Genomic DNA, 16670 nt, shown 5'->3' on the forward strand with positions numbered 1-16670 from the left:
TTCCTCTCAGTCTTACCCCACCCGCTTTCTGTGGCTGCTGTGGTAGAACGGAGGCAGGTTTGGGTAGGTTTACTTCTCACTAACCCGCTGTAATGCAGAAAAATAAGCTAAGGGGATTACAGATGCCAGGAAGACTGGGATAGGCTGGCTTTAATTGGACTGGGATTGGCCTCTCTGATAATGATAATGATTTTGTTTCTCATGAGAAGTTATTTTGGAAGAGAATTAAGTATTAAGTGTTCCTGCTGTAATTAAAATACCATCCATCGTTTTTCCAAATTTTACGTAACTCTTTTTTTGTCTTTTACCTGATTCCATCTCTCTTTTGTCAAAAAGTGTTCAGGTAGCTTGTGCAATCGTGCTTTGTGAGGAAAGTATCCGCCAGCATTAAGGCATTAGAGCTCAGAAAGCTGACTCTACATTGTGTGTTGCTCGAACACACACACACGCACGCACACACACACACACACACAGGGAAGTGCACACACAAGTGAGTGAGTGTCCAGCCATGAGTAAGAGTGTGAGTAGGGTCCAACTGGGTGCCAAGACTAGACAAGGTCAAGACTTCTGCTCAGAACAAAGTGACAACATGTGATAAGATTCTCAGACAGGGAGGAAGCAATTGAGAGAGAATGACACAAAGAGAGAGAGAGAGAGAGAGTGGAGCGATGAATGTATAAAGTGTGTGGGACTGGAAGACAAAGCAGAATAAGAAAAAAAAAGCTAAGAATAATGGTGGGTGAGATAGGAATGCAAGAAGAAAGACTGATAGAGGCAGGAAGTGATGTGGGAAAGGAGAGAGGCGGATGGAGGGACGGACCTAAAAGTAAGGAATGTTACAGAGGTGAAGGGAAAGCAATGATACAGGAGGGGTTGAAAGAGATGGCAGTGGGAGGAAAGGAAAATGAAAGGATGAATTAATGAACAAGAGGCAGGGGGGGTGAGAGAGGTCATCTTAGATCAAGTCTGGTGTGTGTGCATGCCTGCGTGTGTGTGTGTGTTATTCAGTGTTCCCACAAAGAATCCACTTTACACTGTTGACACCACACTCTGGACACTGATATGTCCAGTGATTTTGAACACACACTTCACACATAAAGAACTGTTGGTGAACCGGACACACACACACACACACACACACAAACAATCTGACAGACTGACTGGGCTTCTGACCTGTGCTGCCCCCTGCTGGTGTACACATGGTAGAACAGTCAGAATGGTGCTGTGGCTCTTTAAAAACTCTAAAGCTTCACTTGTGAGAGAACAGTTTAAATCATGAGGTCCGTTTAGTAGCTGCTCCACAGCTCTTGATCATATTTTCATCAATGGATGAATCCCTGTTGTCATAGCAGTGTAGAATTGTGTTGTTAAAAGGCCCAAATCCAATCAAAGTAAGAAACCAACATTGTATTGTTCATTTTATTAATTACACTAAATTTGACACCCTACCATGGGACAATAAATCATGCTATGAGAGAAAAAAGACAAATTATGCTGTAACTCTTAATTGGTTAAGCGGGAATAAAGGCTTATTATTTTCTCTTTGACCCAAAAAATGATTCATTGAGATACCAGAAGGAAAGCTAATTCAAACCAATTCAAATGTACATGTACCTATGTACATAATGGCATTCATTTGTCTATTTTGTGCCCACGTCTATTGTAAATGAATTTTCTAACCACCGCGTCTCTTTTCCTTTGTTCTTCCTTTGCAGCTGAACTGGAGTTTGTTCAGATTGTCATCATTATCGTGGTGATGACGGTGATGGTGGTGGTGATCATCTGCCTGCTCAACCATTACAAACTCTCAACCTGGTCTTTCATTACAAGGCAGAGCCAGGCCCGCAGGCACGACCATGCCCTGCAGCAGGTCAGTGTTTGTGAATGACACAGAAAGAAACCGTTTGTATTTATGTGTTCTAGCTTCTAACTATTGTCTGCATCCATGTCGGGAACATTTTGATCTAAACTGATTGTGAGTGGAAAAAAACCCCCCCAAAAAACAGTGTGTGCATTTGTGGTCACTTTGACAGTACAAGTCTTCCTTTCTGAAGTGGGACAAACAGAGTTGACCAGTTTGTTCCCAGTGAAGCAGCATGGATTAAACAAAGTGTTTAAAACCCCCCACTTCTCCCTAGTCACAGTCTCCGTCTTGGTTCACTGAGGTAGCAGATTTGCTCCAGTCTGTTAGGTGATTGTTGAATTGGTTTCTTCAGAGCCAGGTTCCATCAGACCTTGATGTTTAATTCACTACACGGCTGTCTAGACAGCAGAGGCGCTGCCCCCATACCGGCACGGCGACACTTCGGGACAAACACATACATAATCACTTTGATAAACACACACTGCCAGATTGCACCCACGTGAAGTGTGTGCAACTGCAAAGGGATAAAAAACAAAAAAATAACAACCCTCTTCTGACTTTGTCACTTCACTGGAAAATGTGTCACTAACCACCTTAACAAATTTGAATTATTTAAGTGTTAAAAAAAATTAGATTTAAAATCTTGAAAAATACAGCAACGTTCTTTGCTCTGAGCTTGTCAGATGGAGGAGCAATACACACACACACACACACACACACACACACATACACACACATACACCACAACAGGTGAACGTTGCTGTTCGTCAGTGTTTGTACAGAATATAAATGTAAACACTCTGATATCAAACCTCCTGTTTGAGAAACGTCGTGCTTTAGCGACAGACTGCACACAAACAGGTACGGTTTTTCCTCTGTAATTCAGTTCCTAATCTTTTGGAATTTTAAATAAAGAAGCAAAGCTTCTGTACGTGTTATTGTGGAGCAGGTGCAGTTACTTATGAGTGAACAGGAAAACCACTGATAAAGTCAGCTGATGGTGTCATGCTAACTGTGGCTTCTTCGGTCCATATTTTAACATATTATAATATACATAATGTGCACAGAGGAGACACTCAGCCTTTGCTTTTCACACACTTTAAATGAAGGTACAGAATAATGATGCATGATGCATTATTGGTGTGTTGATATGTTTGTCCTCACAATCTGACAAAGCTTGGTTGCCCAGTTACAGATTATTTAAATACAGATAATAACCTCACATTTCCTCTTTTTTAATCTCTTCTCTGTGCTGCCCAGTCACAGCAAAAACAAATTACACAGTCGCAGACATCGAAGGCTCATGTGATTCATGTAGCTGATCCATCATTCACATGCATTGATTTTTAATGGGGAACAGTGAGCATTACCTGCAGCCGCTATTTTTAATAACTCGTAAAAACTTCTTCTGGACATTGAAAACTGACGACTGATATTTAAAACATGGACTTTGCAGAGTTGAATTATTAACCGATTTGAATGAAACATTACCAGAGGTCGCTCAGTCCTCTGTGATACCTGGTGTCACATGTCGCAGTCTTTTAAATATCAATATTAATATTGAACTGTCCCTTTTTAAAATAAATGTAGTAGTGTAGTACTTCTTTAGCAGTCCATTACTCATTTATGTTCATTATACTGATTTATATTGGAAATACTTGCGCGCTTGTACAATAGAGCTGAAAAATTCATCGATTTCAGAAAGAAAAAAAAGAACTGTAAAGGCTGCAGCTTGGGATATGTCTTATGCAGCATACCTGACCAAGGATGTATACTTTTTTATATATTCTTGGTGGTTTCAGTAACAGTAATTCATATCTTAAAGTTGTTGGCCTTGCATTTGATAGTTTTATGTAATCTCATGTGGTTCTGCTTCATCGTGTTTTAAATCTCTTACAGTGTGAATGTTGAACTGAATCTTAACTTATAAAGAAGACAGAAACATTGCTAATCATATCTGTCAAAGGAAGAAGAATTCATAAAACGAAAAGTCAGGCATAATATGTATTTGTGTATTACTGTGATTTAGCCCTCATGCACGTTTACTAACTTAAGACGATATACAGAGCTCTTTTACTCCCCATTTAATCCACTGTGGCAGAATCAAAGGGAATAAAGATGATCAGAGAACAAAAAGCTGATAAAAACCCTGCACTGTGTTAGACTGACCATTGGCCTTTTGCTCCTAACACTCACTTAAATAACAGGGATTTCTCTTTTTCATCAAACATTGTCGACAGTGCCATGTGGCAAGAAAACAACCTCAAGTTAAATGTAGAGAGAGGGAAAATGCAATTATTTGGTATTTCTACTTCTTTGTTGTAGCTTTTATCTCGCCCCCCCCCCCCTTTTTTTTTTTTTAGGACTGGCGCCGTCTGCCTTTTGTTGTCCTCACTCCCAGAATGAGCAGAATTTCATCTTCTGTGTTCTCATGAAGTTGTTATATTTTAGGTGTTTAGAGTCCGTCTTCCCTTTTTAGATAATAAAGACCAATTGTGTCGTCAGCTTAATGTGTTGCATCAAAAACCAGTCAGACAACTCTGCTGTAATGATAGTTGATGCACATACATTGTCAGCTATCGAAAGAGGATTCTGTCTGTAAGAGGAATATGTGAGATAACAGTCCCCTTGAATCTCAAGCATGTGAACAAACGTCTTGAAACCACCAGCGGAAATCTTACCTTTTGTCCCTGTTTTGTCACAATGTATAGGACGGATGTCTGTGGCCTTCAGACAGTGGTTCGCGACAAGGTGCCTCGGAGGTAAGACCACCATCACACCGTCTTTACACCTTTTTAACCCACAAACCGCTGCAACCAGTGACAGAGAATGGCAGCCTAAGCTATGGAGAAGTATTCATTTTCAGATATTTATAGCAAGTATATAAAAAAAAATTAAAAAACAAAGTTACTCCATCAAATAATTTAGCTTTAGCATTTTGAATCAATCAATTCATCCACTGGTAGGGTGGTGGTAGTGTATAATTGAATGTACATGTCACATTTCTCACCTCCCAGTGATCCCATTGTATGACATCTTTCATTTCATGTCGTATGATGTGTGACCTCTTCACTACAAGAAGATCCAACATGTAGGATTATCTTTTCTGCCTTTAGTTTGAAAGCTATGGTCTGTAATAATCTTTGTGTCTAGATTAGCTTCTGTACCCATCTGTCTCCAACTGACCAGCCAAAGGTTAGTGAGCGAGTCACGGAAAACTGGCCGAGAAAGTGCAGCCAAACGTCCCAATCACAGACAATATCCCCATTTCCACCAAGTTATCTGTGTTTCCATTGTTAAACTTAAGAGAACCCTCACTTTCGTGCGACAGTAGTGTGGAAAAAAAAAAAACCAGCGGTGCTTTTCCGTCCAGTCCTCAACCGCCTCCTCTCTAACAAAGATTGTTTTCTTCTCGAGAAAAAAAACGGCCACATGCCAAGAAGAAAGAGCACGGAATGCAGGATGTCCTTCATTGTTGCTCTTTGTTCACTGTGTTGCACTGGTATGACGTTGCGTCATTCACGTAGCAGACGCCTATTACGTAAATAAATATGTAATGCGAATCTGGCCCTGGTGCTGTTCCAAAACGGCGCCGTGGTGAGCTAAACTGCGCTGGAAACGACGATAATGACTTCCCCATTAAGGGTAGAAGCTTAATCACGAGGGCCAACAGGAGAGTCTGGGCTGTATGCGTTGCAAAGTGTATCCCGCTAACGCTCGCTTTTCCAGACCCGAGCTTTAAAGACATCCAGTGGAATTCCTGTCATGTCTGATTTGCTTTCAAAGGCGTAATTGCTGCTGTGTTGTAAAACTTACAAATTATGCGGCTAGTGGAAATAAAGATGACAGCTTGCTTTAAGTAGCACATTTAACTGTGTTTGACATTCAAAGCCAGTGTAGAAAGTACAGGCTATAAAGATGGCAACTAAAATGGATGGAACCGAGAGAAAGACCTGAATGATGTCTTTTGTACTTGCTCTGTAATATTAGAGATCTGTCTGTTCCCAGCTCTTCTTTGTGTCTTTGTCGGCTTCTTTTCTCACTGCTCACCATTGTGCAACGAGCTCAGTGGTGACAGGGAAACTCTTAGGGCACAAATACTCTGGCATTTTGGCTGTGTAAATATTTGATCATGCAGGAATTGAAGCTTGTATGTTGCACTGGGTGCAGCTGGCAATATACTCCAAACAAAATCACAATTTGGCAAGACTCATGAATACATAACTACAAGCGAATGCCAGTACACTCACTGTGACTGGTGATCTGTTTGTTTAACGGCGTCCATGCCAGATGGAGGAGCTTACGAGTCCTGGAGAGGAAGAGACGCACTGGGAAAATGGGGAATAAAGAGTTCAAAGAACACTTGAAAACACAACTAATCATGTGATCACATGAAAACAATTGTATATCGAGGCTGCCGGTTTGGCCAGCTATTCTTTGCACACGTTGGCAATCAAAGCAAAATTTGGCACTTTGTGTAGGCAAAAGGTCACGTTTGTACCAAAACAAACACTCCCCCCCCCCCCCCCCTCTTTGTATTACCCTGCCAGCTTTAACCGTCATGTGTAAACAAAACTGAAGAAGATGAAGTCAGAGCTGGAAAATGGAGAGAGAGAGAGAGAGAGAGAGAAAAGGGTAGAAGGCAAATAAAATGAGTCAGAGAGTAAGAGGTGCACGAGGATCATGAGAGGTTAATAAAGAAAAACAGTGCCAACGCTAAAGCACCCGGAGAGACCCGGGAAAAAAGGAAAAGGCCATGGAGAGACAAACACAGAGGGAGAAGCAGTCAATGAGTGTGGGTGGCTGATAGATGCAGTGATGGGGGCTGTGTGCGTGTGTGTGTGTGTGTTAGTGCGTGTGGCAAAGGGGAGGGTGGACGGATTTTGGTGCATCATTAATCAGCAACACCTCCCCTGACACTGTCTAGACAGCCGTCTGAGAGCTGCCCTCCTCTGTTGCGCTCTATTCCCTCTATCAGCGATACATACACCTTTCTCTCTCTCTCCCTCCCTCCCTCCCTCCCTCCCTCCCTCCCTCCCTGTATTCGTCTGGGTCTCTGCATTTCCTTTTTTTTTTACTCTCTTCTCTGTTTCTTTCAGTCTTTATCTCTCTAGCTCTCCTTTCACTCTCCTTCTCTCCATGGCTCTTTCTTCTCCTCTTCACTGTCTGTGCTCCATCCTTCCCTCTCCTTATCTCAGCAGCCAGCCTTTTTAATCCTTTCACTTCCACTCTTTCTCTTTCTATATCTTAATTTCAAATGCCCTGATCCTCTATCCCCCCAGGTTGTTTTTTTCTCTCACTCTGATGGTCTCTCCATCCTGACTGGCTTTTCATTGGAGGTTGACTATTGGAGCCACAGTCACTAATTGAAATGGATTCCCTCTTATAGTGGCTGGCCACAGTAGAAACATGTTGAATGGGACAGAAATGTGAGAAATGAGGGAATGGATCATGCTGTCAGCGTCTAAAGACATAATTGATGTGAAGTTCTCAGGGAAAAAGCTGCGCTCTGAAGCACTGTTTTGAATTTATTTCCTTTTTTCTTTTTACTCTTACAACAAGACGAGGCAGATTTTTTTTTTGTTTAGCGTGTTATTATACACAGCTGTCGTTGAATGTGTTTTACAGAAATAAAGAGCACAAGGAAGCATTCACAAAACGTGCAAACAAAGCCATGCAAAAAAATATCCAAAGTAAAAATATGGGGGGAAAAGGGTGGAAAAACAAATATTGACTGTAGATCTACAGGATAAATGTTTAATGTTAAATAATAATAATAATAATAATAATAATAATAAGTAGTAATTAACTGTAATGTCTTGGTGGCACATGGGTTGTGTGTATTGTTTTTACTCTTTTTACTCTTTTTTTTTTAGTTCTAAAATAAGTTTTCCATAGAGCATCTTATCATGTGGCAGTTTTATCTTCAGACACAGGTTGATGTTAATGTTTTACAAGATAAGAAAGAAAAATGGTATGTGGTGCTGTATAAAATGATTGTTCTCTTTGTAGCACATCCTTATCTCATAATCGTGGATAATTTAAACTCCATATAATCATCTGAGAAGGGAACATCACTCTTTACTGTTCAGAGTCAGACAGGCGTTGTTACTGTTGTGTATGTTTCCAAAACAGAGATTATAGAACTGGGTCAGTACAAGTCAATTAAATGTTCTCTCTCTTTCTTTCTTGCCACCCTCACCCCTTTCTCCACCCTTCTCGCTCTCTCTCTCTCTCCCTCTCTCTCTCTCTGATTCAGGTTCTGTATGCTCCCCAGGCTAGGGATCGTTTCACTGCTCCCTCCTTCATGCAGCGTGACCGCTTCAGCCGCTTCCAGCCCACCTATCCCTACCTGCAGCACCAGATTGACCTGCCGCCCACCATATCGCTGTCAGACGGCGAGGAGCCTCCACCATATCAGGGTCCCTGCACCCTGCAGCTCCGTGACCCCGAGCAGCAGATGGAGCTCAATCGCGAGTCGGTGAGGGCGCCACCCAACCGGACCATCTACGACAGTGACTTAATCGACATGGGAGGAGGCGGGAGTCTTGGAAGAGCTGGGGGAGGAGGGGGAGGCATGGGAGGCGGCGGCGGCCCAAGGCCGCCCAGCAGCAACTCGGGCATCAGCGCGGCCAACTCCAGCAACCACGGGCGCATGGAGGGCCCGCCGCCGGCGTACAGCGAGGTGATGGGCCACTATCCCGGCTCTGCGTTCTTTCTACACCAGCACAGCAATAACCAGAGGGTGGGGGGGCCGGGCAGCAGGACGATCCAGCAGCAGAGCCAATCAGAAAGCACAATAATACCTGCCAAGGCCAAGGACGGCCAGCCAGACGACCTGGTGTGAAGAAAAGGCCAGCAAGGCAGGTGGGGTCGCCCGCCCCAGACTGAGAACTGTCTCTCCACTTCACCGCTGATCACCAGTAAGCAGTGGACTGTCTCCCTCTCTCGCTCGCTCACTCTCTCTCTGTCTCTCTGATGTCCTCCTTCCAACACGCTCATGCACAAATAAATATCAACCTTAGCTACAAGTAAACACGGAAAGAGAGGAACCAAGAGTTGATATCAGGATGTATGCACTGCATGGAGACCTTTTTTTTTTTTTCTCTCTCCATCACACGAGAAAAAAAACATACTGCTAGCACAGATTGAAACGATTTGCTTTATTTGTTCCCTCGGGTCACGGCTCTATCTGCAGGAACTGAGGATGACAATGATGTTTTGCTTTTTCTTTTCTTTTTTTTTCTTTTTATTATTATTATTTTATTTCCCTTTATTATTTTTTTTTGGACCGGGATCTGTGCACAAAACGAGAACTGAGCTGAGAATCAAGGACTTACAGAGAACACAACAAAACAAGAGACTCACAAACCCAAATCTTAGTGCCAAGGTTCACGAGGAAGCAAAACAAAGGGGGAAATGACTCACTCTGACACTGAAAACACAAACAAGAAAAGTTGCACTATCTTTTTGCTGTAAAAGAAGAGAGGGAAAGATGCTATGTGATGATGATAATTCAAATGTTTTTGTTTAGGTTTTTTTTTAGTTTGTTTTTTGTTTTGTTTTTATTTACCTGGGGTTTCTTTTTTTGTCCTTTTCATAAATGGACTGACTGAACTTTGGCTCCAAAGTTGTTTAAACAGTTGGGAGCAAAAAAAAAAGAAAAGAAAAACAACCAACAACAAGTATTATAAGCTTATGTCCTTCCTTTTTTGAATACCAGAAGAAATACTTGTACCCAGCCTACAACATCTCTGTCTGCTTACACCACAGGCACAGTGAGACTTAGTAAGAGAATAACCTTTTACTGCTTCATGTGCGAGTACACTTCAGCCTCGCGGGGATGGAATCTGCCTCGTAACCAGCTGCTGGGCGCACAAAACATCTCTCACTTCCTTCGGTTGTTTGTTACATGATTTGAGGAAGGGTTTACTTTAGCCTGAGTAAACTCTGAGAAAGATGAGGGGCTGCTCGGCAAAGACCAACATGCTCCAAACCAACCATTCTTGGTCACCTGGTTGAGTAATCACGTTAACCAAAAATGACTCGAGTCATTAATAAGATAAAACAAAACGTCCGTCCAGCAGCCTGGTTGCAGCTGATTCCCCTTTTCTCAACCCTGTCCCGACCTTTGAGCACTCGACACTTCCACTTTCCTGTTTCCTGCTTTGATGCCCAACCCCCCCCCCCAACCCGCCCCTCCTCTCACCTCTCATCCTGGCATGCACAGTGCATTCTGCCAACAGCCACACTGAAACTCGAACCCCGCCACCTTAACAATGGAAACACAAAACAACAACAAAAGAGAAGGCTTGTCTCTCCGTCTTTGTGTCTCTTAAGCCACACACAGAAAGAGGGGAAAAAAAAAAAAATCAACCAACATGTCACAAAGTGAAGATTCCTGTCTGCATCCGCCAACACAGTGATCAGGTTTTAAAGGAAAATCGTCTGTGGTCAAAGTCTAAGGGCTAAGGGAGGGTCCTTTTTTTTGTAAAAGAAAAAGAAAAAAAACTTTTTTGAAAATCTAGCCATTTTCTCTGCTCATCGTTGCCTTCTCCTCTGCTCTTGCGCTTTCTCTGTGTCTTGCGCTCCCTTTGTCCTGAACCGCACCCCCTCCACCCCCTCCACCCCCTCCACCCCCAGAAAACTGCTTCATAACGGTGTTAAAACGCTGCTCATCGTCCCCATTCTTTTTCATCCATGTGCAGAAAAAGTGCGTGCAAATGATGCAGAGTCCGCCAAGCCCTTTAAAGTGGAGACTGGAGTGGAGAACTTGTTTGGCAGTGTGCTTGTGCTACCCCTCTCCTCCCTGTGTGTCTGTGAGTGAGGGAGTGAGTGAGTGAGAGAGTGTGTGAGTGTACTTGTATTTGTTGCCTCTTTAGGACCTTTTCTTTTTTTGGCATAAACACCGACCTTGTCAGGACCTGTAGTTTTCACGGCGTTCCAAACCTGGTCCTCGTGAGGCAGAACCTCATTTCCGAGGAACTAGATAAGTTTAGGGCTAAGATTTGAGTTAAGTTAAGGTTAGGAATTAACTGGTTATGGTTAAGGTTAGGGATAATGCTTAAGGTTAGGCTCTCCAAATGAATGGAGGTCGATGACAGTCCTCACAAGGATAGCTCTGTGTGTGTGTGTGTGTGTGTGTGTGTTGTTGGTCAGACCTTTTCATCAACACAGAAAAGCACTTAGTGCTCCTGCAGGAGCATTTTGTGTGTATGTGTGTGCGCTTATGTGTCTGTCTGAGTTAGGAGTTTCAAGGACGTTTTACTTATTTGGCACTGTCCATATTAACCATTATTAATTAAGCTTTCAGCGGAGTGTCTCTTGAAAAAGCCTGAGATGCGCGCCGGTTACTTTCATGGCGTAGAAGTGACCTCAGCGTAGAAGCTCAAACAAAGTGCACATGGTGAGTCCACCCACAGTTTCCATTAAAGCTGCAGAAAACTCAGTTTAATGGTGTAAACTGAGCACTGGGTTCATATCTACAGGTGTGTGCTTGTTTTAATGTGTGCTGAAATATTGTCCCACATTCGGTGCTTGGGAGAAGCAGAGGTGTGTGTGTGTGTGTGTTTTCACAGCTTTAACATTTGCCAACCTGTGGATGATGATGGTGAACCAGCTGCAGGAAGAAAAGTATGAAACTTTTCTTTCTTGTCTTTTGAGGAAATTTAGAGGTTGTTTTTTCTCGTTGTCAACAAATCCCATAAAGAGTGAAAGATAGTTTATCACTTAAGACGTCTGTGACTCACACTGGATGTGCTGCCTGCAGTGCAGAACATCTCACTTTTCATTTAGGCACAAGTTAACTGACGAGGGCTTATACACAGCGTGAGATGGTCACATGTGCTCTTTCTTGGGAATGGACCTCTTGCCTATGTTGCAAAAATAGACAATGAAACTGACCTTTCTTCACAGTTTCATGCTCTTTATGAGTGGCATATGTTCCCGTTTCAAAGTAAACACTCTTTATTGTGAAATATGTCCAAGAGTTCTGGGATTGAGTTGAGAACAGAGAAGTGTTGAGGAGCAGATGAGTGCTGCTGCTGCTGCTGTCGCTGTCACGCAATGCACACACATCCAGTGTGAACCGGGCCCCAGACTCAGGACTCGAGACTTTTACAAAGACCCCACAACTGCAGTATATGGTGACCCACAAAATCACCTTCCCTCATTCTGACGCTTGGTTTGAACTCGTGCAGGTCGTGCTACGTCACTTCTACATGCCTTAATGCATTAAGTTGCCCTCATGCGGTCGGCTTGGTTTATTAAATATTTGTACCTGATACAGTGGCTGGTGAGCGTGTGGAACACGAGCGGGTCACCCTGAGTTCAAGTCGAACAAAAACAAACGGCAGTGTCTTGTTGATGCTAATGGAGCGTCTTTTTTATCCCACTGTAACACACTTTAATGTGTTTTGATTCGATTCTGGGCAGTAAACGGTGGCGCCATGAGAATGAGATACACGCAGAGTCTGTGTTGTTTTTCTTTCTTTCTCCGTTTTTATGGGATTTACTGACAGTTAGAAAAACCAGGACACCGTCGGACGTCTTCATGCCGAGTCGCACTAGGTCAAATAAGAGGTTGTGTACAATCGGAAAACAACAGAGTACTATGACGGTTGTACTTATGTTGTTTAATATTTGGTTTGTTGGGGAGTGAAGAGAGTGAGGTTGATAACTGCAGCACAGCTCGCTCTTATACTCTCGGCAGATGTCTTTGTGATGATGATGATGACGATGACGAAATGTCTTCAGTGCGTCTGTTACCATCAGTGTGTTTGAATGTATGCTTCCTGCTTAGTGTGTGTGTGTGTGTGTGTGTGCAGGTTACGACATCACTGCTGCTATTGTTGTTGCTGCTGCTGCTGCTACTATTGTTGCTACTGCTGCTTCTCATGTCCCTCCCTCTCTATCCCCCCCCCCCCGTCCCTCTGTCCATCCTGTCCCCTCGACTCATCCGTTACTGTAAGGAGAGGAATCAGACCGACTGCAGTCAAACGCACAGGTACCGAGACATCATGTGGACACTCACCTGTGTCTTTGACTGTACGGACCTGCTCCATAAAACCCCCGGCTTTTGTCCTCCCTCTCTTCCTCTTTTCTGTTGTCGCCCCGCACCCCGCACCCCTCGCCTTGTTCTGTCTGTGCAGTCATAGCTTGTAAATGGAGGCTATAAAGATGAATCTTATGTTTTCTACAAGGAGGTTTGCATGTTACTATTATGTGAGTAAATAAGGTGCCTAACGTTCATGTTCAAGCAGACCACACCTCGGTGAACCTGCTGCTTGGAATCCTTGCAGGTGCTTCTGGGCGGGGCTCGCCGCCTGTCTGGCAGAATGGAACACAAGCGTGCGAGCGAGCGAGCGTTGGTTCGGATTTTGCCAAACGAAAAAGAAAAACAACAAACGACAACAATATTTGTCCTTTCCCAAAGTAGACACAGTGGTAACATGATTCCAGGGGCCTGGAGCGGTTGTCAGTCAGGTCTCGAGCTCCTTCATGATTACAGAGTGAGTGTGATCCTGCAGAAATTCAAGGTCGACACCAAACTATTAATGAAGTGGACCAGCAGGACCAGCACTCTGTGTATGTGTGTGTTTGCGTGTTATTGTTACCTCTTTAGGACATTTTCTGGCAAAAAAGAAAAAAAAAAAAAACGCAGGACCACCAGTAGTTGTCATGGAGTCATGGAGACCAAAAACCTGGTCCTAACGAGGCAGAAGCTCATCTCTGAGGAACTGGTTATGGTTAGGGTTAGGCTGTCCAAGTGAATGCAAAGTCCTTATAAGGATAACTGTGTGAACCTGTGTGTGTGTGTTTCCATGTCAACAGAACAACTCCAATCTTCAGCTCAGCCTTGAACATTTTTATTTTTCCTTTATTTTTTCTTTCTCCCCATCCCCCCCTTTGCTCCGAGTTCTAACCAGATTCCGCGGGAATGTTTACAAAGTATAAAATGTCCATTGTGCCAGACAGCAGCGGTCGCCCCCGGCGAAGCAGCTGAAGCCATTTCAATCAGTAACAGGCCACGTGTGGAGCAGACATAGGAACCCACTTGCACTCAAAAAGCTCCAACCTTCGTTGTGCCTCACTTCCAACGGTGCTTTTTTCAGTAGTCTGTCTTTCTTTATGTTTGTTTGTAAGGTGCTGTATATAACTTGAATATATTATGCACATATCCTACCCAATGGGTAGAAACCACAAAAAATGTTGTGAATAATGTAATATAATGTGTATAGACAATGTAAGAATTTTAAGGAGGCAGCATCAAATTTGTAAATGCCTACAGTTAAAAACAAACAAACAAACAAAAAAAAATAATAATGTACTTTGTCTTTTTTATGAGAAAACATGGTTTGCAAAAATGATGCTTAAATAATATGGTTGCAACAAAAATACAACATAATATTTTGCTATAAATAATAGTGTGTTATGACAAGGATGAGATAACCTCTGGATTAAGCAAGTTGTTGAGAAAAGTTATTATTCACTTATTCTCCTTTTTTTTTTTAAACTCCTCCCCCCGCAACGACACAATTTGATTCCTGTTCTCTGAACAAATCTTTGTTTCCTCAACAGCTCGGTCATTTATTTTTTTTTTTATGTTCTTATGTCTCACAAACACAAATCAGTCGGTGTTTGTGTCGCGTGCATTCAGAGGTCGAACGTCAGTTGGACAGACGGGCAGATGCGTCACATGACCCAGTAAACCATCAGCACTTCCCTAAACCAGAAGACGTCCATTCGTCCATATTTATCTTCTTCTTTTTACGTAGTTCCCGAGCTGCTGTGGCTCCGGCTGACGTTGGACGCCGCTCATAGCACTTCAGCACGGCTACGGGACGATCATGATCACATGAACGCTGAACAGAAAAAGGAAAATATGACTTCCTCTTTCTTTTCCTTTCCTTTTTTTTTGCCACAATAGAAAAAGTTGCACCAGCGTGAAACGTGTGAAAAAACACAGATAAAAAAAACGTCATTTATTTAACCTTTTTCTCTTGAATTATTCTTTTTTTTTCTTTCTTTTTTTACATTACAATATTATACTCGGCACAGTATATTGAAACAAGCGTCATGTTTAATCTGCAGTTCATTTATTTACAGTATGTACTAAAAATAACCTCACTGTACAATAACGGCAGAGCATGTTCATTCTTATCTATAGACGATGTACATAGCAACGCGCCATTTTCTCTACAAAGCACCAAATAAGAGGCAGTTGTGTAGTTTATCATTTTGGAAAAAGTGTCTTTGGTTAGAGCTCGACTCTCGTTCCTCTAAATGAACCTTTGTTTGTTTATTTGAATTTTGTTTGTTTCCTGCACTAGCTTGAAGAACTAGCTTGGGCTCAGACTAATCGTTGTCTGATTTGTGCCCCTGCAGTGTTGCTCCCCTCTCTCCACGTTATAAGACGTCTGTACTCAAGAGGCTGACAAACAAGTAGCTGTTTTTATTGTTCCAGATTTTAATAATAACAAATAATTACAACAATAGCGTCTCCACAGTTTGGTATTCTCTCTCTGTCTTGACAGCTACCATAGGACTGCTTCCGTCATGGGTTTTGTAACATCGGTTTGCTTTATTTACAAAAAATTGAATTCTTTCTCGTTCTCCCCCCCCCTCCCCTCTGTGCTTATGAACATATGTATAAATACATATATATACGAGCGCAGAGGTAAAAACTTGTTGTGTATTTTTGCCTCTTTTTATTTAAGCAATTGTGATGTAATAGGTTTTAGGCCTAAGGTCTGTTATTGCAATACTTTTACAGAAAAGAAGAAAAAAAAAAATCAAAAAATGTTGCTCTAAGTGCTGTTGTAGTCAAAGATTTTATGCTTGTACTTATGCTGTAGTCAAACTGCAGCGTAATGAATAAAACTTTAAAAGTGATTACTCTGACGGTCTCCTCGTGTATGTGATGACGGTTTTTCTTGTCCCGCGGTTAACGACGTCTTTCTCTGCACCGAGAGCGTGAGCGGGATTTACAGCAGAGAGCAGAGTCTGACTGCGGTAATTTTCCTTTTTTCTTTAAACAACTCTTTAATGATGACAAATAACACAAACACTACAAATTCAGTGTCTCCAGTCCACCGTGTCTGCACTTCAGTGCCATTATTTACAGTATTTTCAATAAAGTAAACTGTGAAACGCTGCCTTCATGTGCCGTCGGAATTAAGAATTAAAATGCACATAAACACCTCCTCACATTGTGATTTCCAGTGGGAAATTGATAGAGCCCATGACCTGGTTTGGTAAGGGGACTTGGCTTTGTAACCGGAGGGTTGTCGGTTCAAGTCCCCACCAGGTCAAAGGGCTGGGGTGCTGCTGCTCGGTGGCTGCCTGCTGCTTCTGAATCTGGGACAGTTTCTAGTAAATGATGGATTAAATGCAGAGAAGGATCATTTTGTTCCCGAGTGGAGATGACCTTTGGCATTTCTAGATGGCACAGACTAAGACAAGATTCATCAAAAATGATACATAGTTCCTTTATTATAATTATTACAATTCCTTTATTGTTGAATGCAAATTAATAATTCAATGAAATCTTTTGAAGAAGCAGGTGAAAGGGTGAACTGTGTCTCAGCCGTTTTTCATTTCACTCCAACAACAAAAGCACTTACGACAGCAGTATGTACGACAGCACGTGAAGGCAACATTGGATCCATGAACTTTTGGATGATTTCATTTGCAACTTTTATCAGGTTTTGGGAGAATATTGTGATCTGCACGTAGAGCTGTATTTCCAGCGACTGAGCTGGGAATCACAGATGGATCATGGGAGTTTTTTGGTTAGTTTGTTTTT

General features: G+C 42.5%; 1 protein-coding gene across 3 annotated transcripts in view; it reads left to right on the forward strand.

Annotated features, from left to right (window-relative positions):
• Nucleotides 1-15757, forward strand: part of LOC131471111 (low-density lipoprotein receptor class A domain-containing protein 4-like) — a 189525-nt gene extending 173768 nt beyond the window's left edge. For all 3 annotated transcript variants that reach the window (XM_058647421.1, XM_058647420.1, XM_058647422.1), the window contains 3 exons: nt 1716-1870; nt 4576-4626; nt 8124-15757. In XM_058647421.1, the coding sequence (XP_058503404.1) occupies nt 1716-1870; nt 4576-4626; nt 8124-8711 (794 nt within the window). In that variant the 3' untranslated portion in view covers nt 8712-15757. The remainder of the gene's footprint in view (nt 1-1715; nt 1871-4575; nt 4627-8123) is intronic.
• The last annotated feature ends 913 nt before the right edge of the window (nt 15758-16670 follow it).

This window comes from Solea solea, chromosome 13 (assembly GCF_958295425.1).
Source record: "Solea solea chromosome 13, fSolSol10.1, whole genome shotgun sequence".
NCBI classification, from domain to species: domain Eukaryota; kingdom Metazoa; phylum Chordata; class Actinopteri; order Pleuronectiformes; family Soleidae; genus Solea; species Solea solea.